At 46.4% G+C, this 22088-nt stretch overlaps 1 protein-coding gene across 1 annotated transcript in view; it reads right to left on the bottom strand.

The window, feature by feature from the left end:
- The window catches only part of LOC107110066 (probable E3 ubiquitin-protein ligase HERC6), a 50809-nt gene that overhangs the window by 10893 nt on the left and 17828 nt on the right, over positions 1 to 22088 (bottom strand). Inside the window, exons 7-18 of the mRNA XM_015410787.1 lie at positions 21763 to 21857; positions 20020 to 20147; positions 18410 to 18546; positions 15940 to 16013; positions 14746 to 14873; positions 13907 to 13966; positions 13654 to 13796; positions 10569 to 10767; positions 10235 to 10337; positions 8785 to 8883; positions 4501 to 4671; positions 573 to 719 (exon numbers count right to left, since the gene is read on the bottom strand). Coding sequence (XP_015266273.1) covers positions 573 to 719; positions 4501 to 4671; positions 8785 to 8883; positions 10235 to 10337; positions 10569 to 10767; positions 13654 to 13796; positions 13907 to 13966; positions 14746 to 14873; positions 15940 to 16013; positions 18410 to 18546; positions 20020 to 20147; positions 21763 to 21857 — 1484 coding nt within the window. The remainder of the gene's footprint in view (positions 1 to 572; positions 720 to 4500; positions 4672 to 8784; positions 8884 to 10234; positions 10338 to 10568; positions 10768 to 13653; positions 13797 to 13906; positions 13967 to 14745; positions 14874 to 15939; positions 16014 to 18409; positions 18547 to 20019; positions 20148 to 21762; positions 21858 to 22088) is intronic.

Here is a 22088-nt window from a genome sequence, read left to right as displayed (position 1 = left end):
TGCGCTTAGAGAAACAGGAGTTACAGATGTGGAGGAAGCCATTTGCAAACAGAGAAACAGGAAAACAGCTGTCCTGACTTCTATACATGTCTCCAAGTATTTGCCTCATGATATTTACAAGGATGACACCAGGAACAAAACGGGCTACCAGATTTAAATGCTTCACTGTACTACAGAACAACCCTATTTGGAATGATACCCGCCCCATCCAACAATCTCCTTGTTTGAGGAGCTTAAATTAGGCCAGGGGGAACAAATTTATAAATGTAGCAAAGTCAGTATTCTAATACTTACACCATCATGTCTAAATTTATATTAGGTCGCTCTTTAGTCTATTTTTAAAGCCAAATAGATAGACAGAAAGTTGTGGTGTTACTGTTCATCCATCATGTTGTGCTGCGTCCTCCCTCCGAGGCACTCACAGCAACATATACAGCTCTCCCGGCCTTATTTTATGCTCACAACAACCTTGTGAGGGTGGCTAGGCTGAGAAATCACGACAGGCCAGGAGGGCAAGTGCCATCCTGCATCCCTTCCTCATGCCGAGAAGCTTCCCTGAAGCTAAAACTTACCCTAGCTGGAAACCACATTGGAGAATTCTTCTCACAATACATAAACATCCCATAGTCTGGATGGCTCATCTCTTCGAACACATACAAAAAGAATTCAACCAAAAACCCTCCAGCTTCAGGTCGATCCCCTTCTCCTTCAAACTGAATCTGCCAAACAAAAAACAAAAAAAGATTTTTTAAAAACATCCTAGTGCTGACTTCACAGAAACACGAGGCAAAGAAGACAGCAAACGTCTTTCACTGAAATCCCCTCAGTCTTCACTGAAATCCCCTCACCTTTCTCCTCAAGAGACCTGGATAGGGGTGGCGGTGAGTGGGACCGGCGGGCCTGTCAGTGTGCAGGAAAAGGTCTTTTATATGGAGAAGTACAATGAGAGTGGAATCCATCCATCCATCCATCCATCCATCCATCCATCCATCCATCCATCCACTCACATTTATAGCCCGCCCTTCCCGGAAGTGGGCTCAGGGCGGATAACAACATTTCTTTTATACAAATATATTAGCTAATACAATAAAATTAAATTTAAAACATCATCATAAATATTAAAATGGTGGTCACAGCAGATAGCAAGAGATTTCCTGGTTGTGGGAGGTTCCTGGGTACAGCCAGTAGTTGTTAACAGAGTGACGGATACCTCAGTGGGGCCATATATGGACATCCGCTGCCTCAGCCAAAGGCCTGGCGGAACGGCTCCGTCTCGCAGGCCCTGCGGAATTGAAGAAGATCCCGCAGGGCCCTGATCTCAATGGGGAGCATGTTCCACCAGGCTGGGGCCAGGGCGGAAAAGGCCCTGGCCCTGGTTGAGGCAAGACAGATGTCTTTCAGGCCAGGGACTACCAGGAGGTAGTGATCCATAGCGCGTAGTGCTCTTCGGGGCACATACGGGAAGAGGTGGTCCCTCAGATATACTGGTCCCAGGCCATGTAAAACTTTAAAGGATATCCTTGTTCACTAAGGCCATGCTGTTCACAACCCAGGAGTTTGTGTGCAAAGCTGTTTCTACCCCACAAACTACCTGTGAGGGAGGGAAAACATGGGTGTACTTACCTGTAACTGATGCTAGTCGAATGTTTTCTGCACAGGCACACATGGGACTGCCTCAGAGCAGGCCTGCTGTGAAGACGTTTTCTACAAGCTTCTAGAATTTTACAGCTAAGTGCTCCCCTCCCCTCGGCACAGCAGAGCTCAGGCTCTGTTCCTGCCCAAATGATCGCATGACAAAGGGTGGAGGGAGCACTCTCCCCTTAATCCTCTTTCTGCTGCCAGAGATGAAGAACACTGAGTACAGCCCTCCCCTTTCCACTATATTGGTAGACCTGGCCTCCAGAGAACAGGCCTACCCGCCCCAGTCCACTATATTGGTCAACCTAACCTTGGACCGTCACCCTGTGATGAGCCTTAGAAAACATACCAGCACTTAGGGCAGAAAAAAACTCTTGCAGTCTACTTTGTGTTTTTAGTGAAATATGACTATCAGCATTACAGGTCATGTATAACAGAGGAGGAACTGTCAGAACCCTGCCTAACCTAACAGGAAGTTGCTTTAATGTTATCAAGCTGCCCAAACTTATTTATTCAAATATTTATATCCCACTTTTCCCTGTGATTCAAGGCAGCTTACAAAGCATACTGAAAAGCATACTGGTGTGTGCAAAAAAACAAATCAATCATTTTTTCCCATCTCCACTATAGCCTATGGGGACCATTATAGTCAATGGGTCCCATAGGATATAATGGAGAATCAATCCAGAGGTATCTGGGGGGGCTGTTTTTTGAGATGGAGGCACCAAATTTGCAGCATAGCCTCTCCTAAAAAAACCCCTCCAAGTTTCAAAAGGATTGGACCAGGGACTACAATTCTATGGGCCCCAGAAGGAGATGCCCCCATCCTCCATTGTTTCCAATGGAGGGTGTAACGATTCCTTGTTTGTGTGTGTATGTGTCTCTGGTTTGTGTGTATGGTTGCATGGCTGTGGTAAGTAGACTAGAGTGGTTGAGAGAAGCAAGTGTGATATGATTGGTGGATGACAGATTAGGGGGAGGGGTTGAGTGGATGAGTATGTATGTCAGTCAGGTTTTACAGTTACATGTTGACAGTTGATAAGTTCAGTTAGTTCTGTGTAGGAAAAGAGAGAGAAGCAGTCCTGTGTGGAATAAGTTAGTTCTGTGTGTGAGGGAAGTGAGAAGCAGTCCTGTGTAAAAAGTTAGTTCTGTGTGTGAAAGGAGAGACAAGCAGTTCTGTATGGAAGCAGTTATAAGCTAAAAGCTGAGTGTCTAGGAAACAGTAAAGTTGAAGTGAATAAGATTTAAAGGAAAGTCTGAGTGACAGACTAGAGTGAAACAGTAAACGTATATGGCATTGAGAAAAACAAGTGTTACAAAGTTACATGCAAAGATCCCTGTCAGTGAGGGATAAGATTGAGTGGGATACCTTCCTAGTTACATTGTACTACCCTCTTATTTATGCTTAATTTCAATAAATCCTCTTTCATTCAAGTATACCAGCTCTGAAATAAATACTTCCTCAGGACGACATAGTTCCTCGTGAGCCTTGACCTCGGTCTACCTAACCAGTAAGAGCAAAAGTAAAAGCATAAAGGTTTGGAAATCCTTAAAATTTCCACGTGGCAGCTGATTCTACCCTGTTAAACAAAATACAGAACACTTTTAAAGTAAAACCAGTCCTCCCTAATAAGGAGAATGTCACAGGGGGAAAATGCCTTTTGGACTGAAAGCAGTAATACCTGTGCTGCCTGTTTAAATTTTGTGTACCAGCACCCCCCTAGCACAACTTAGAGAGAACTATGGCTGCCACCACAGCACAGAGATCTTCACTGTGTTACTGAAGGTAAGCTGGGGCAGCCATTTTGCAGCTGCATTCCTCTATATTGTGTCAGAAGTCCAAAGGTGCCTGCAGGCTCACTAAGTTTGGGGACCCCTGTTTTAGGGATTCTATTGCAAGTTTCATCTTATTTGGCTGCTCACCACTTGGAGTATTTCCTGGGGAAGAGTAAAGTGAACATTTTTGAAAAGAAATGTTTGGAAATATCAATAAAATTATCTGTGTTATATGCCATCAAAACTTTAGCTGGATTCCAATTAATGACTTCCAAAAAGTCCTGTCATTGACAGCCTTGCAAACTGAAGGGCATGGCTTCCTTTATTGAGTCATTCTGGAGCAGGGGTGGCCAAACTTGCTTAACACAAGAGCCACATAGAATAAACATCAGATGTTTGAGAGCCGTGAGACATGAACAAATATTACACACACGTTTTATTGGAAAATATGCAAATTTGCTTTTTATTACCATTAAATGAGACTGCCAAAAATAAAAGCAAAAGGGGTAAAAACAGATACTGATAATGATATTTGTCCAATGATATTTGTAGGCCTGTGGGGGGTAGGTGGGCTTTGAGAACACATTTAAAATTAAAGTTGCTTTCTTTCTCTGCTCCCACTCATCTCAAGCCTACCCAGGGAAGGGGACACTGGCTGGGGAAGGGAAGACCAACTGGGGAGGCATGCCCCCCTCGCTTTCCCAGCCGCCCTGCCGGGAGCCACACAATACATGTGAAAGAGCCGCATGCAGCTGCCTAGCCACAGTTTGGCCACCCCTGTTCTAGAGGGTCATTTTTAAGCAAGGGAGTTCAGAGTTCAGGAGCTGATCAGTAGTTCAAGTTGTCACGTTCTAGCTACTGCAGGCTGATAGTCCAGCTCTGCAGGAAGAAGACAGGTTTTCTTGCCCTATGGTGCCTTCCTGTAATATACTCCAACGCATTTTCTCCAGGCTGCCCAAGACCCTCCCCTTTAAGTCCTTTGCAATCTACAATTGTGTCTCTGGAGTCACATTTTGCCCACTCCACATCCAGTTACCGACAGCCTTTCCAAGAGCTGAGCGACAACACTGCCCAATGCCAACTCACCAACAATTGCATTTTCAGGGAGGCATCTTCCACCTGACTCAATTTTTGAAATGTATCTTCTAGAAGGTTATGGCGCCGTACCCGCAAGGGAAAGAAAGGCAGTTTGGGATATTCATCAACTCTGTTCAGTAGGTTGTGGAGTAATCTTTGCTGGGCTATTGCCTTTATGAACTGGAGGAAAATAAAAGGGAAAAGGAGTTATTTATCCAATATTTTAGCCATTTAGATCCCAGCAAGCATAAGGAGGGGGGCTTGTCTCTGCAGCTGTCTTCGATGTTACATCATAGGAGATCCCGTCTATCCCCAACAGACCCCTGCTCAGGAGGGATGCAGGCCCATAGCACGCACCCACCTTAGGGTTGCCAAATGGGCCTGGGGGGCGGGGAATCCCCCGCTTTGGAGGGCCGATTTCCGATGCGATGGAAATCGGCCCCGGGGGGAACCCCGCCCCCGAAGCTGCGTCACCGGAGGTGACGCACGACGTAGGGCACGTTGGGGGCGTGGCCCAGATTGTCGGGGGGGAACCGATGATCTTGGCCACGCCCCCAACGTGCTATGTCATGTGTCACTTCCTGTGACGTTCCGGTGGCTGCGCGCATCCCCGGCTGGCTCCCAGACCGAGAAAACGCTCCCCCGCCGGTAAGAGATTTAGATTTGGCAACCCTAACCCACCTCCTTGGAAAGCCACTGCTCTAGGGCATGGCTGTGGAGGGAGCTCCCTTGGTCCCCACCCATCCAGCACAAATAGCACCGATTATCTACGCTCTCATTTGCCCAGGCACCATCACTCGCTTCTAGAGCCAAGCCAAAACACTAGTCATTTTAGCATCCGGTTCTGGACGATGCCTGATGCGACCTCTGCTGGGCAAGGAGCTACAGACAGGTGAACCATGGGAATGTTTCTGCACCACAGACCCTCCTGCAACTTTAAAATGGGCCCCTCCTCTCCTTTCTCGAACCCTATACGCATACTGTGACTGGATAGTTTCAGAAGGCAGCTGTGCTGATCAGCAGTAGAACAGCTAGCTTCCGATCCAGCCCTACCTCCCTGTGCTATGCTGGAAGACCACTTGGAGTAGAGAGGAAAAGACCACACATTAGCAAAGGCCTTTTTGGTGGCAGCCCCAAAATAAATTAAGAAGAAGAAGAAGAGAAGAGATTGGATTTATACCCCGCCCTTCACTTGGGGTCTCAGAGCGGCTTACAAACTCCTTTCCCTTCCCCTCCCCACAACAGACACCCTGTGAGGTAGGTGGGGCTGAGAGAGCTCTGACACAAACTGCTCTTTTTCAAGGACAGCTGTGCCAGAGCTTGTGACTGACCCAAGGTCACATCAGCAGGTGCAAGTGGAGGAGTGGGGAATCAAACCTGGTTCTCCCAGATTAGAGTCCGCACACTTAACCACTGCACCAAACTGGCTTCGTTACATGTTATATACTATATAGATGTGCCCCCTCATCCAGTTGATCCAGGGGGTTTGGCTGGGTTGTCATCAACACCCAGCTCTATTTGCTGATGGATGGACGGCAGGACTCTGCTCCAGATATCTTGGGCCAGGTGTTGGGGGCTGTGGCTGGATGGTTGCAGCAGAGTCGGCTGAAGTTGAATCTAATGAAGATAGAGGTCCTGTACCTGAGTCATGGGGGGTTGGGATCAGGAATTAGGATCCCGGTCTTCGGTGGGGCACCAGTGCTGCCAGCACCAAGGGTAAGGAGTCTTGGGGTGATGCTGGATTCCTTGCTTACAAAGGAGGTCCAGGTCACTTCGGTTGCCAGATTGGCCTTTTATCACCTTTGGCTAATCAGGCAACTGCTTCCCTATCTTACCTGCCAGGACTTAGCTGATTGAATACTGGATCCGGTTCAAGTTTATAGTTTTGACCTTTAAGGCCCTATGCAGCCTGGGACCATCATACCTATGGGACTGCCTTGCCCCATATGAGCCCCAGAGAGCTTTATGCTCTTCTGATCGACATCTCCTGGTGGTCCCTGGCCCAAGGGATGTCCACTGAGCCTCGACCAGGGCGAGGGCTTTTTTGGCCCTCACTCCAGACTGGTGGAACATGCTCCCATTTTCAGGGCCCTGTGGGACCGATTACAATTCCGCAGTGCTGGCAAGATGGAGCTGTTCTGCCAGGCCTTCCCCCCCCGCCCTGTCCTATCCATGGCACTGTTCGTGACCTTTTCCCAGTGCCCTGCTGTCCTGGGTACTACTTGTGCACTGGGATATTTCTTTGGGGGGTAATTATGTTAGGGAGCATGGGTTTGATTTTACCTGCTATCGTTGTTTATTGTTTTATTATTTTTATTGCTTGCTGGTTTTACATTGTGAACAGCCCTGAGCCCATCCTTGGGATAGGCCGAGGTATCAATTAAACAAATAAATTATAAATCTTCCTCAAGGAGTTGTGCCCAGCCCCCTCACTGTTGATCTTCAGAAGGCAGCTAAAGAGAGTTTTAGTTAGGACTGCTTTTGATTGATTCAGTTTTTTTTTCCTCATTAACATTTTATTGGTAGGATTAAAACAATAAAACAAATATAACAATAAAAATATACATAAAGGTCACCATTCAAACTTGGTACAAGAAGCTGTGGAATCAGTTCATTATGGAAAGCATCACTGATAAAGTTAACAGAAATAAAAGGAACGTCGTACATTTTGGGTTCGAAGCTAAATGGATGCCAATTTTAGAAGCTCTATCAGACAAAAAATTTATCTCAGCATCCTGGGATAACTATGTTAAATGATTGATTCAGTTTTTTTATTGGCAGTTCTAATTGGAGTTGTTGACTTTTTGTGGGTTTTTATAATAGTTTTTTTAATTTTAATATAACATTTTATTAATATTGTAAAGCGCCTTGAGTCCACAAAGGAGAAAGGAGGCTAATAAGTGTTTTAAATGTTCTTGATAAGGTTCCACATAATATTTTTGTTGACAAGTTTGTAAAATGTGGTTTGGATCCTATGACTGTTAGGTGGGTCCGTAACTGGTTGACAGATCGCACCCAAAGAGTGCTTGTGAATGGCTCCTCATCCTCTTGGAGAGGAGTAACAAGTGGAGTGCCTGAAGGATCTGTCCTGAGACTTGTTTTGTTCAACATATTTATAAACTATTTGGACAGAGGAATAGAGGGAATGCCTATTAAATTTGCAGATGATACTACATTGGGAGGGGTAGCAAATATGGTAGAAGACAGAGTCAGGATACAGGATGATCTTGACAGGCTGGAAAACTGGGCTAAAACAAATAAAATGAATTTCAATGGGGGTAAACATAAAGTTCTGCATTTAGGTAGGAAAAATCAAAAGCATAATTATAGGATGGGGGAGACTTGTCTTGGCGGTAATATGCGTGAATAGGATCTAGGGGTCTTAGTAGACCATACACTGAACATGAGTCAGCGGTGTGGTGTGGTGTGGTAGCTAAAAAGACAAATGCAATTTTGGGCTGTATCAACAGAAGTACAGTGTCCAGATCACGTGAAGTGATGATATCGCTTTACTCTGCTCTGGCTAGACCTCACCTAGAGTATTGTGTTCAGTTTGGGGCAGCATACTTTAAGAAGGATATAAACAAGCTGGAACATGTCCAGAGGATGGTAACGAAGATGGTGAGTGGTCTGGAGACCAAGTCGTATGAGGAAAGGTTGAGGGAGCTGGGTATATTTAGCCTGAGAGGTGATATGATCACCAACTTTAAGTACTTGGACGGCTGTCATATAGAGGATGGTGCAGAGTTGTTTTCTATTGCCCCAGAAGGTCCGACCAGAACCAACGGGTTGAAATTAAATTAAGAGAGTTTTCAGCTAAAACTAGGAAGAACTTCCTGACAGTTAGAGCAGTTCCTCAGTGGAACAGGCTTCCTCAAGAGGTGGTGGGCTCTCTTTCTTTGGAGGTTTTTAAACAGAGGGTAGATGGCCATCTGACAGCAATGCTGATTCTTAAGCAAATTATGAGAAGGAAGGGCAGGAAGGGTTGCATCAGTGCTTAGTTCTCATGGCCCTTTCGTACAGACTCGTGGAAATGCTGATTGCCTCTTTGGGGTCAGGAAACAATTTTTCTCCAGGCCAGTTTGGCCAGGAATCCTGGAGGGTTTTTTGTCATCTTCTGGGCATGGAGCAAGGGTCACTGTGTGTGTGTGTGGGGGATGTATTTGTGAATTTCCTGCATTGTGCAGGAGGTGGGACTAGATGACCCTGGAGATCCCTTCCAATTCTATGAAATACATACATACATAAAACAGAGAGCTGGCAACAGCATTCTAGGTACCACACCAGGCTTACCTCTTGCCGGAGAGTAGTTTCAAGGTAAAATAGCTGCATCTTGGATACGGGATTGAAAACAAAAGGAAAGCTGCAGAAAGAGATGACAGACAAAGGAGTCTGCGAAGGAAAGAAGGGACCACAGGTAAGACAGACGGTCTTCCCTCTCCAGGTCTCCACCCCATTAAACTCTACTCAGCATCAACATGTTTCTGCCTTCTTTTTAGACCAGGGGAAGATAATGATATTTTTCCTGCTGTGCTGCTACATTTCCCAAGCGAGCCACATAACTGCAGCCCTGTTGCTACCTGGAGTTGATTCCAATGACACAAAACGGCTGCCCTTCGACAAAAGAAGTGTCCAAATGAGTTGTCCGCTTGTAGAACCAACATGATGAGAGGTCATCCCCTCTCCATACATTAACTGGGGGGGGGGGGAAACACATTTCTTGCTTGGCTTTCAGAGGAAGTCTTCAGATGCTAATGCAACTCTTGGTTAATTAAGTGTTGTGAACTTGAAATACGTAGCACGCTGATTTCCAGTGGGGCACCATGAGCACCATGATGCATGCAGATGTGGCAAAAAGCCACATTTGGCTATTCCCCACCTTTTTGGAGCAGGAGGTGTCTCCCTCAGAGGCCAGGAGGTGTCACCTTTGTGTCTCAAAGGAGCACTCGCTCAGAAGCAGCTGACACCATCACAGAAGGACACTTGGCCTGGAACGTCCCAATGCACAAATGGCCCCAGTTCCCCATGGCAGCCATTTTGTGGTTGGCAGTGCTTCCCATGGCAGGCAGCCATTTTAGGGTGATACCTCCATAATGTTCTCAAAGTTCCCACAAAGAGAGCACATAAAGTTATGGTTTAGGTAATAGAAACTAAAGGGGTGGTTAAAAGTGGAATGCAATAATACTCATGGGAGGGTGGCAGAACAGGAAAGGCCAAACGGGGCATCTAGGGATGCCAGACTCCAGGTGGGACCTGGGGATCGGCCGGAATTACAGCTCATCCCCAGACCACAAAGATCAGTTCCCGTGGAGACAACGGATTCTTTGGAGGGTGGAATCTGTGACACTGGAGCCAACTGAGGTCCCTGACCTCCCCAGGCTCCATCCCCCAAAGTTTTCCAGGCTGGAACTTGACAACCCTACCCTGCCGTCAGTGGCAAGGTGGGACCTGGCAATGCTAGGGGCATACCAAATCTGGCTCTTTATGGATCAGGATAGTTATCCATCGGCTCCATTACTGACCAGCTGCAGCTCTTCAGTGCCCCATGCAGAGATCTTGTCCAGTCCTGTTACTCGAGACACTCAGCTGGAGGAGCCAGGCCTGGGATGGTTATAGAGTGCCTTCTCCCTTGGGACTGTGTAACCTCCTAAGATGTGCCGATGCACAGGACACCGCGCCCTTAGAAATTCTGTAGGATATGTTTACACAGCTTGCACAAACTGGACAACCCACAAATACTCACAAGGTTATCTATCCAGGCGCGCCATCTGGCGAAATCAACAAGAAGGACAATTTTCTGGGAGATGTCATCAATATAGAAGCGGTTCAAGTTTACAACCCGCCTTCTTGTTTACCTTGAACGACAAATGCCATCAAGAGTTCAGACAAAAAAAAAGAGTTCAGACAAATTGCATTTATACAAATTCACAGTGCCCCCAACCCACTCCCCATGAGCATACGGTGGGCACCAGAAGGGCTGGCAGGTGTCGCGGTGCCCAGCCTTCCTCTCTTTCCAACCTTCCTGCCTTTCACCATATTTTTAAACAAGTTGTGTTTATAGAAACATTTAGACAAACGGTGTCACGTCTCCCAGCCATACAAAAAAGTTACTAAGACTGCCTACCTTGTATAGTTTTTTAAGCACTTCCAGGACAGGAATGATTTCCTGGCAAAGAGGATAATTGTAGTAATCAGGTAGCTGAGACACCACGGCCTTCTTACACATCTGAACAATTCTGTCAAAAAAAGGCACTGGCAAGGACAGCCAATATTTTTCTGGAAGAAAAAGAGAGGGGCAGGAAGAGAATATGCAACTCTTCTCTTCAGCAAAGATTAACAACTATACAACTCACTGCACAGCTCGGAATGTTATGAAACAAACATAGGATCTAAAAGTTTTATCCAACCCTTTCTCCAAGCAGCTTAGGGCAGAGTATACAGTTCTCCCATCCACTTTATCCCCACAACAACCTGGTGAATCAGATCAGGGTGCAAGAAAGAGGTCCGACCAAGATCATCCATGTTTTGACAGAGGCTTGGGAAATTCCTGGAGATTTTGGAGCAGTGCTTGGGGAGGGAGCTCAGCCGGGCTGTGATGCCCTGCAGTTGGCTCTCTGAAGCTGCAATTTCCCCCACAGGAACTGATCTGTGTAGTCTGGAGAGCAGTTGTGATTTCAAGAGACGCCTAGGCCTCACCTTGAGGTTGGTAACTCTACAGAGGATGGTGAGCTCCACTACAAAATGGCTGCCCACAGGCGGCAGAGCCAAGCCCAAAATGTCAAGGGGTGGGGTTGACCAACTTTTTAGTTCTACTTTGAAAATAGCAAGGATAGAGCAAGGAGAAGACGAATAACCACACGTAAACCCGGAGGACCCCGGGGGGGGGGGGGGAAAAAGGGAATACACAGCGAGATGACGTGAGGGGAGGGCCTTTCCACACAGAGGTTCCCCAAAAGTCTGTGAGCTAAACTGGAGCTGGTTTTTCCACGGAGGCCCCTCACTTCCTCATTTTCCAATTTACTGTCTTTCCCCTGGTTTCCTCATCTCTTATCCATGCTTTCTCCAGCCACTTTAGACCTGATTTGAGAAATCTTGAAGAGATGACAAGGCTACCGAAAAACAATGAATGGAAACCAAGGAAATAAGGAGATTCGGAGAAAAGCTGCTGCAGGGGCAGTTCAACAACTCTGCCAACCCCTACACAGGCCCTCTGCCCTCCCCAGTGGAGCCCCACTGACGGCACCACCCACCCATCTGGACTTGCCACAGCCCAGGCGTTGGGCAGCCCTACCCAGCCTCACTGCAGCTTAGTTGGTGAATGGTGTGGCCAACCCCTACACAGGCCCTCTGCCCTCCCCAGTGGAGCCCCACTGACGGCACCACCCACCCATCTGGACTTGCCACAGCCCAGGCGTTGGGCAGCCCTACCCAGCCTCACTGCAGCTTAGTTGGTGAATGGTGTGCCCTTCCCCCAGCTGCTTGGCGTTGCTGCTTATTTACATGGGGATCCTCCACCAACAACTGACAACAGCTGCAGTCGGGAAAGCCCTTTTATCGGCATGAAGGGAGCCAATAACGGGTCTTGCCCTTCACAGTGCCCTTGGCCCATTTCACTGGATCACATCACCAGGAGAAGTGCCAGAGGTCATCACAGTGCCCTTGGGCACTACACTAGGGATTACTGGGGCATTTGGTTAACACAAGAGAGTTTGCCCAATCATAGAAGCACGATTCTGAGTGCAATAATTAATCTTCCCAAGAAGTATATTGCAAAAAGTAGAACTTAACACTGCTGCGCAAGGGAGGGCTGGTTATAAGCCCAATAAAATAAACAAATAAATTCAAGTGGATTCAGTTCACATGCAGGTTGCAGTCGAAAGGAGACAGAGAAGCCTAGCCTAAGCAAGGAAGCCCCGCGAAGGCCCTCCCTGGCCCCAGGCAGGCAGGGGTGGGGAGAGGCAGGGAGGAAGCAACTTACCCTCCCTCTTCTCCTGCCTCCTCCTGGCTGAATAAGGGCCGGAAGCGGGGTGGCCGGAAGCAGGGGGCGGGGCTTCGTCATATGCCCCGCCCCCCGGTACCTCACCTGGGGGAACTGCGTTCCCCCGCCCGAAATGACCTCTGATCCTTATGCTGTGTGGTTCCTGGCCCACACCAGGCTAGGAAACAGAGTAGGGGACAGGAAATTCATAACGTGATGGCACCACCAGGACACAGGACAAGCTGTACAACTCAAGTTGTACAACACCTTATGCACTGAAGGGGAAATTCACATGACACAAGGGTCTCTTAGCATGTGTAATCCCATGTAAATTTTAAAGCAACCATGTTAAAAATTATGGGCCAACATACAATTAATCTGAGCTAGAGCTTTCCTGGAAGCATGGGAAATTGATCATAAAGAATGGTGTTTATGAGCATCCACAAAGTGCCTTTCCCTGGACATTGGGACAATTGCATTATCTCATTGGTACTTCACAGGTGACATGAAAAGGGAAAGTTTCCATGGTGCCTTCCACAGGGCGTCAGGATTTTGTGGTTTCCCTGCTGCTGGTGCAGATAAAGCATAGCAGCATCAGGGTTTTTGCTGGGAAAATGCCGTATCTTCTTAATTTTGTTATATTTTCTCCCCAATCTTTGCTGCATTTCTAATGCCATGAAATGGAAGGGAAACACTCAATAAAGGGCTGGTTTTGTTTTCTTAGATGTCGGTGGCATGCCCAATGCAACCGCCCATTTCTTCCCATATCTATGACCTACTTTGGGGTCTGTTAGATCCTCATGCCAGACTTGGTCAAATACACATTGTTTTCAAGCCAGAGATCTCCAGCTTTTTTGCTGAAACATACAGGCATTGCTACTCTTCCAAAATTTATGACCAGTAGGAGTTCCTCTGTGTACCACCTGTGATTTTCTCAAGCACGCCCCACACATATTCCTGCTCATCTCAGGGTCATCTCTTGCTCATCTCAGCATTAATAAGGGCTAGAAACTTGATTGTTCTTTTTAGAAAACCAATTCTTGGGATGACAAATTGTGCTACCAATACCAAATGTCACAATTCTGCGAGGGCTGCTGTAGATGCCTGGAATGCACACAGCTCTATCTACCATTTCTCTCCATTGTTTTCAAAATACATTATTTTTCCTGGACACATTTCTCTACCAACGGCACCCACTATCACATTGTCATAAACTAGGAGATTCTTTACCCTGCCAGCAATCCAGTCTCTTTTGGTAAGCTCACAGAATACCTCTCTTGCTTTTTGTAGATCAACTGCTATACAGCAGCCATTTTCCAGGGCAGACCTAAGGGAGATACAGCATAATGGAAGGAGGGACAAGAATGCTTGCAACACATCATCCACCCCAAAACACCTTATTTGCCACCAACTTTCTGCAAAAATTCAACTACTTACCTAGGTTTTAAGAAACTTGCAGTTAAACAGGCAGGTGAAGAAAATATCACTTCTATTTCTCTACAAGTAAAAAAAATGATAATCAAACATCTATAATGAACAAAAATGTCAGTCTTCTTACATCTGTGCTGGATTTTCTTCTGACACATCCATCATGTTTGAGGAAAGACCCATCAAATGAATATACAGAGGTGTTTACTACCAAGTCCTTCTAGGTCCCACTACAGTTTACTGAGAGCCAGTTTGGTGTAGTGGTTAAGTGCGCGGACTCTAATCTGGGAGAACCGGGTTTGATTCCCCACTCCTCCACTTGCACCTGGCTGCATGACCTTGGGCAAGCTGTAGTTCTGATAAGAGCTGTTCTTGAAAAAGAGCAGTTGCTGTCAGAGCTCTCTCAGCCCCACCTACCTCACAGGGTGTCTGTTGTGGGGAGGGGGAGGGAAAGGAGTTTGTAAGCCGCTCTGAGACACCTTTGGGTAGTGAAGGGCAGGGTATAAATCCAATCTCCTCCTCCTCCTCCACTTGGACAGACAGCAACTCTTTAAGGTCTCAGAAGGAGACAAAGGTCTACTTTTCTGACCCATACCTACTACCCAAGACATTTCAACCGGATGTCCTGCTAAGCCTGGGTGTTTCTGCAAACAAAGCAAATGGTTCTACCCCTATGCCACAGTATCTCCATATGAACAGCTGAGAAACACCAATATTGCAATGGTGTTCTATGCAGTGGCTCTCTCATCGGAAGTCAACAGACAGTGGCAGTCATTTTTGGTTTGAGGCATGTGCCTTAGGGCTCCCTGCTCTCCCTTTCCCCATAAAACAAGAGAAACAATCAATACCTTTTTGCCTCCAGGTGTGTTTCACTCTCTGCTGTCGCTGACATCCACTTGTCAATCAGTGCTCTGTCCATTTGGCTGATCTTTGGCAAGGTTTCTACAGAGCAGGCTGTGTTTGTGTATTTAGGTACCTTTAAAACAAAACAGAAAAAGCCAATAGTAAAATGAGTCAAGTTACATAAAGTTCCAAAGCAAGAAGAAACCAAATTCAGAGCAAGGAACCACTAACAGAAAGCTAATTTGCGTTAACGAATCATACATTTTTAACAGAACAAAGTTGGATTCATTCTATTCCAAAAGAATTTCAGAAACAGACTAGAACAGGAGATTGCTGAGTTACAAGTACAACACTCAGGACAACAGAACCCCCAGGGCTTAACAAAGATGTCGGTTTTGTATCTCAATACACATGCTAAGGTCATTCAGTTCTCGCATCTGTTTATAAACTCTTTTATTATGCTATATGCTAATTTGCTTTGCTGTGATTCACAGGTTTTGTGAACTGCCTTAATCCAATCTGAACTATATCTGTTGCTCAGTTACTTATGCATCTTGACTCTAATTAGCCCTTCCTGCCAAGACTCTCCCCACCCTCTACATATATGTAATGATTGGTGACTTCTGTTTCAAAGTACCTGAAGAAGTGTGCATGCAAAGGAAAGCTTATACCCAGAATAAATTTTTGTTGGTCTTTAAGGAGCCAGTGGACTCAAACTTTGCTCTGCTGCTTCAGACCAACACAGCTACCCCCCTGAATCTATACACTTTAACGTTATTGATACCTGACATACTGATTAATAATCCATAAAGTTTCTGCATTTCAAACACCAGACCACTTATCTGTAAGGATCTTAGGGGAAAGGCGCCCTGTGCTGTGATGGTGCTGCTGCCAGAGCAATATTTTTAACAATCTGCATGGCCAATCAAATCTCCAGTGACCAATCAGAAGCCCTGCTGGGCGAAAGCCCATCTGCCCCCACCTACTTTCTAAAAACATTTGGTGGGCACCTAAGGACATTCGGGGAGCTGCTTGTCTAATACCAGGTCTGAACACATATTCTGGTTCCAAGCTCACACTGTTTGCTGCTACAAATATATTACTTATTTAAAGCCTCAGTTAGCCAGAAGATACAAGCTGCAGGTGGCACATACCGGATCAAATTTTCTCTAGTCAACAGAACGTACAAGTGACTCTACCTGTGGTTGAACTGTGCTGGCAAAGCTGACGTATGTTCCAGCAAAAATCTGTTTTACCGGGACGTCCAACAATTCTGCAAGGGATGAAATGGTGTCAGTGCTAAATGTTCAAATATCGTTTATGATGTGCTGTTTTTGTTTCTTCTCTAGTGCCCTGGATCCTTGATGGACACCTACAGAGAAGCTTTTGAACTGTCTGATTAGATACCCCAGTCTCCCCATCAACACAGGGAGTTCCGCTCCAGTTCCTTCTCTGCCCAATATGGGGAAGGATACCTTTCAATTCTCCCTCAGGGCAAGTCCAATATTGTGTTCTCCAACAGTGGAGGAGGGTTTCCTTGTATGGGATATTGAAAAGCCTGAATATCCCTGGTGGGAATAAGAGAGGGGAACCCCCCTACATTGATCAGGAGAACGTCTGGGCTTTTCCTCACCTGTTCTTCAGCTGGACAGTATCTCCAATTACCAGTCTCTAGGGAGAAGTTGATTTTCATCAGTGACTGCTACATGAGAGGTGGGCTCATCTTCTTCAGAAGCTTGGCAGATATGAATGGGGTGTGGTGGGATTGAATGCTTCCTCAGGATAGCAGAAGCCTTTGCACACAAAAAATCTGCATATGCCCTGCCTATGGAGCAAGGTGGACCCACAACTCATTCAAGATACCTTCCTCCATTGATGGAGAACAATAGATTATCTGCAGCAATCTCAGGCTGCTAATGGTTTTGTTTTGCGTTTTGGTGTGTCCGCAGGTCATTCTCATACAGTTCTATTTCTGTGAGCCTGTTGATTTTGCAATGCACTGCTGCCGGTTTTAAGGTTGGTGGAGTTAGCTGGCTCTTAACCCCTTTCTCATCAAGAGTTTTAACACAACCTCCCCACCACCACCAAGGCTGAATCAAGGACCTCAACCATTACAGATGCTGACTAGCTTGGTCAACCAGTACTCATGTTAACAATCTCATTTGAATTTTACATATTTACATCTCACCCTGTATTGCCTTCCTTGACCTGGATGGCCCAGGCCAGCCCAATCTCAGAAGCTACCAGCCTGGTTAGTACTTGGATGGGACATCACCAAGGAAATCCAAGGCTGCTACGCAGAGGCAGGCAATGGCAAACCACCTCTGGTCTCCTCTTGCCTTGAAAACTCAATGGGGTTGCTATAAGTTGGCTGCAACTGATAGCACTTTCCACCTGTATTTCCTGGGTATTTGACCCTGCTTTTTAAATCTTTCTTTCTTCATATCCACATATAATCTCTGTCCAGTGAAGACCCAATGCATACATCTGAAAAAGTGGCACACAGTCCACAGAAGGTCATGGTGGAGTAAAATCTTGCTGGGGAGTAATCCTAAACAAGTCTATTCAGGAGTTGGTCCCATGTCATTTAATGGGGCTTATTCCAATCCAGAGCATTGCAGCCTCAGCCTTTATAAGGGCCACAAGACTTCTGTTTATTTTTGCTGTAACACACTCACGTGGCAACCCCTCTGGGTCTGTAATAGGGTATTACTATCCAGTTTCTTTTCTAATCTTCCATTGCTGTACTATCAAAGGGAAATATTTAGTGAACGTCAGATTTCGATTTTCTTTGCAGCTCCTCTGATGCTTAACACAATCCCCACGGGTTCCTTTTACATTTCTATGACTTGCTACCAACTCTGTCTGAACCTCATACCAAAAAAGTAGAGCACATTGTTGCTCCCTCAACAACAGCCCTGTACGCACAGCCCCTCTGCAAGCTGACTGAATATGGAGACTGGCCCTGCCCCTGAATCTGTCTGCCAGGGGTCATTTCGTAGAAAAAGAGCTAGGGGGACTCATTAGCATAACTCATTAGCATATGCCACACCCCCTGACATCACCGGAAGTGTGTCCTCCCCACAGCCGGCGGCGACCTCCAGCGGGCACCAGCAGGGAGCCCCAGGCCCTGCCCTCCCGCACCTCACCCGGGGGGATGGCATCCCCCCGCGTCCCCCCCCCAAATGACCCCTGCTGTCTGCACATAAGCTCCTCCGCCCTGTGATTGGCAGTGTTTGGAAAGCAGCATGCCCAGTCACAAGGCATGGTATGCATGGACACCTCCTCTGAGTGTCTACACTGTGCAGATGACCTGTCAGTCATGCAGCTACAGGGGGCGGGGTCAGCACTCTCAGGTCCTTCTGTCCATCCACGTTGGATCAGGCAAGGCATGGAGGCTTCATGAGCTGAGGGCTATGGTGTTACTTAAAACTCTCCATGTGAAATAAATGGAAACGGAGGGTTCAATTCTGGCTGGATCATGGCCACTGTGTAAAGTGCTTTGTATACAAGAGTAAAAGAAGAGGGGTTGTTTTTTAATTAATCGCAGATGAATCCCCGAAGGAAGGGTTCAATTCTGGCTGGATCATGGCCACTGTAAAGTGCTTTGTATACAAGATTAAAATAATAGGGGTTTTTTTAATTTTAAAAAAAGGAAGGAAAGGATACCATTAGCAGAAATAAGTGCACTAATGTTAAAGTTCTGCATCTCTTCCTGCTCGCAAGAAGCTGTTCCGCGTTCTCTGCATCCACGTCCGAAAGATATCAGCTCACCGGAAGCAGCGATATAAGCAAGAGTGTGATAGCTGTTAGAGGGAGAAAAAAACAAGAGAGGTGTATGTTATGACCAAAATGGTCTGTTCACCATCAGGTGAGAAGTTTCCCCCACCCCCAACACAGATCTGAAGGAATTTGTGAGCCAGGAGATTGTTGGAAATGTATGTGTTTACAAGGTCTGATGATTCAGTCATTATAGGGTTAACTTGTATTCCTAGTATTGCTATTGTTTAGACTGACATGGAAGGGATACCTGGCACTAAGCCAATGGGGAATTAGCCCGGGAAAAGTAGCTTCTACTGTGATACAGATTGGTCATTTGTTTCAGGTGACTTCCTTTCTAGGGGTCAAGAAGAAGGAGAGATTCTCCATTATCTGTGTGCTAGTTTTGACTATAGGCAGCTTAGAAATGTAGCTGTTAGTGTTATGTTAATTTGTAGTAATCCCGTGAACCTTTTACCCTTAGAAATAAAGGTTTTTAAAAGCAAAGAAATCTCTTCTTTCCAATAGAGCAAGATCCATTGATAGTCTGAGTATTAAAGACTTTTGACTATTTTACAACAGAGATGACCCATGATGCGATGGTCTTGTCAGTGCAATTCCCCTCTCCTACATGACAGAACAGAACAGAAACTGTATGAACAGAACTTTTGTGTGAGTGAGTGGGTTGCCACTGTAGAGGAGGATCCCAGTGAATTCAGTGTTACATGGGGAAATGGAGGATGGAAGACAGCTACCTACAGGGCTGCTATACGGACCAGGACTTACCTTTTCCTGTATGACCCCTCTCTGATGCATACACAGTTTGTCTCCTCCCTTTCTGCCTGTCGGCAAGGCCACACCACAAGTCCAACAGAATATTAACCACAAAAAGGAGTAGTATGAAGAAGTACAACTAACAATCCCTTAGTGAGCAGATGGGGGAGGGGGTGTTCACAGAGATCCTGTGTGAACCCCTCCATGTAGCCACCAACACTGTCCTGTGCTACAGAGAAGCAGCTGCTTGTGAAGGTATCACTCTTTTAGTACTACAATGCTCACTGTCTGTTTAATGCCTTGCTAGAGAAGTGTACAGACTCTTAGCGCTGCCCCTTTATGAAGCACAGTGCAGTGCTAGAGAGGCGGCAGTACGGTTGCTGTTCGGCTGGCGTGACTGTGTGTTTTGCCATTCAGGGCACAGCTGATGGTGGCTCCTACTCTGTCTGGTGAAAATGGCAAGTCGCAAGGCTGCCTAGGAGGAACCTTCATGCTTGCTTGTTGCCTTCTATCGTTCTGGTGTCCATAAACATAATTTAACGGGCTTTAACAGGGATTGTGAGTGACCACATTCATTTATTTATCAGCTGCCTGGCCTGCAGCAGAAAGATATCCCCCTAGCTACAAACAGTGGTTGCTTTGTTACATCTAGCATGGAAGACATATGAGATATCTACAATGATTCTTGCATGGCTTTCTCCCGTTCCCTTACAAAAACAACGCAGGATGCAAGCCACAGTACATACCTTCCACATGCCAGAAGAGAAACCGGACCTCCAATCCAGTCAACTCTTTGGGGGCCAGTTTTCTGGGTAGAAGAGCTCCGCCCCAGCTGCCCAGCAGAGTCATCTCCAAATGTGAAAACGCAGCCGTCCTGTTTAGCGTTTAAGCAAACCACAGCTGTGTTAGTGCACAATGGCATCTTGTGAGTAATAATATAAGCACTTTCCCCACTTTTTTTTAAATGCTTTTTCAGTTCTCATTTTTATCTGTCCCTATCTAAGAAATCAGGCTGAAATAGCTGGACCATGCTCACATGCAGAAATGCAGGTAGGTCGCTAGACCAAAACACTTTGATTCGCAACAGCCCAGCTTAACAAATAAAGGCACCTTGAGCCCTCAATGCTTGATCCAGCACGGGAGAACCACAAGCAGGGACAGGCTCTTATATGTGCAAATGAAGCACATCTGCATCATTACGGGCATCAAAGCCTCCCTGACCCATCTCTGCATCTTTTGATGCAGATTCTGTTACAGTATTACAAGATCTGGGACGTGACCTGACGGAAGACTGGGGTAACCACATGTAGCTTTCCCCCATTTTACTCTTAAGAGAACCCTGTGAAGTAGATGAAGATTGAGAGAGTGAGGATTTGAGTCTAGGTCTTCCAGGTCTAGTCTGACACTGAAGTCACAGCAACACTGGCTTTTTATTAGGCCAAACCACATTAGAAAGCTATTTAACAACGTTCCTGTGACTATATAGGCGGGGTCCATAATGGGTGGGGTCCAACTAGCTTTTCTTCTTGTGGAAAAGGAAGGAGGGGTGTAAGGAAGAGACCAGCTTGTGTGTAAAACAGCAACACTGAAGAACCGAAAGAGGGCAGGAGGGGGAAGAGCAACCTTACAAGTTATTGCAGGAACTGCCCGGTTCTTAGCTTTGCTAGAGCTGCACAGCGGAGATATCTTAATTAGATATAGAGGGAGGGGTAGCATCTTAACAGGTCCTTCCGAGGATAAAAGCCAAAAGGGGGAGGGAGTGCACGCCTTTTGGACAGAATTTTCCTACCTTTTGGAGTCTTAGTAAGTTTTGGCTGGTTTTAATCACTGTTTGTATTTTGGGAACCATTGAAGGACGCTGAATGTTCCTTTGTTCCTCTAATTATTGTTGATCAAGGTTGCCTTGCCTTCTCTTTGCTAATAAAAGTACTTTTGCCTGATTTACCGAACTGGAGTGTGGCGCCTGGAGCTGAGTGTCCTGGCAGAGAACCCAAGGCCTGCATCATACAAGGGGTCTTCTCTAGTTACTAAAAGAGCTTAAGCTGGGGGTCATGAAACATGAATGCACAAGAGCCAGTGTGGCGTAGGGGTCAGAGTGACAGACTAGAATCTGGGAGGCCCAGGTTGAGATCCCCACGCTGCCATGGAAGCCTGCTTGGTGACATTGGGCCAGTCACGAACTTGCAACCTAACCTACCTCACAGGGTTGCTGCGAGGATAAAATGGAGGAGAGGAGAATGGCGTAATCCACCTTGGGTCCCAGTTTGGGAGGAAGGTGGGGGTATAACTGACATAAATAAGATAGAAGATAACCAAAAGCCATGTGGGAAGGGGGCTGCAGTCAGGAGGTGAAGTGGGTTAAATTGAGTGAAAAAGCTGGCTGGATACACCCCCCCCCCGTTTCCATGAGCCCTTAGCTTCCAGGAAAACCATTCCCGAATGTCAGAGCACAGTTTTCTAGCAACAAAGAAAACTAATTTCAAGCATACCTGCGTGAGGACAGCCGTATGCTCAGCCCCACAGCTAATGTAGATCACATCGAGGTTTCTCAGAGCAGCCACTGAGTGCGGCTTGAAGACCTGCTCTGTTGGGAAACCGTATCACATTTTTAATTGTTTATTCAAGTATCAACAATAAAATGTTGTGACACAAGCATATAACATATACATTACAATAAATATAGGTAAAGGTAAAGGTTCCCTTGCTCGAAAGCCAGTCGAATCCGACTCTAGGGTTGCGGTGCTCATCTCCGTTTCAAAGCCGAAGAGCCAGCGCTGTCCGAAGACGTTTCCGTGGTCATGGGGCCGGCATGACT

The sequence above is a fragment of the Gekko japonicus genome, unplaced genomic scaffold (assembly GCF_001447785.1).
Source record: "Gekko japonicus isolate JY-2015 unplaced genomic scaffold, Gekko_japonicus_V1.1 scaffold42, whole genome shotgun sequence".
Taxonomy (NCBI): domain Eukaryota; kingdom Metazoa; phylum Chordata; class Lepidosauria; order Squamata; family Gekkonidae; genus Gekko; species Gekko japonicus.
This window is presented reverse-complemented; position numbering and strand designations above follow the sequence as displayed.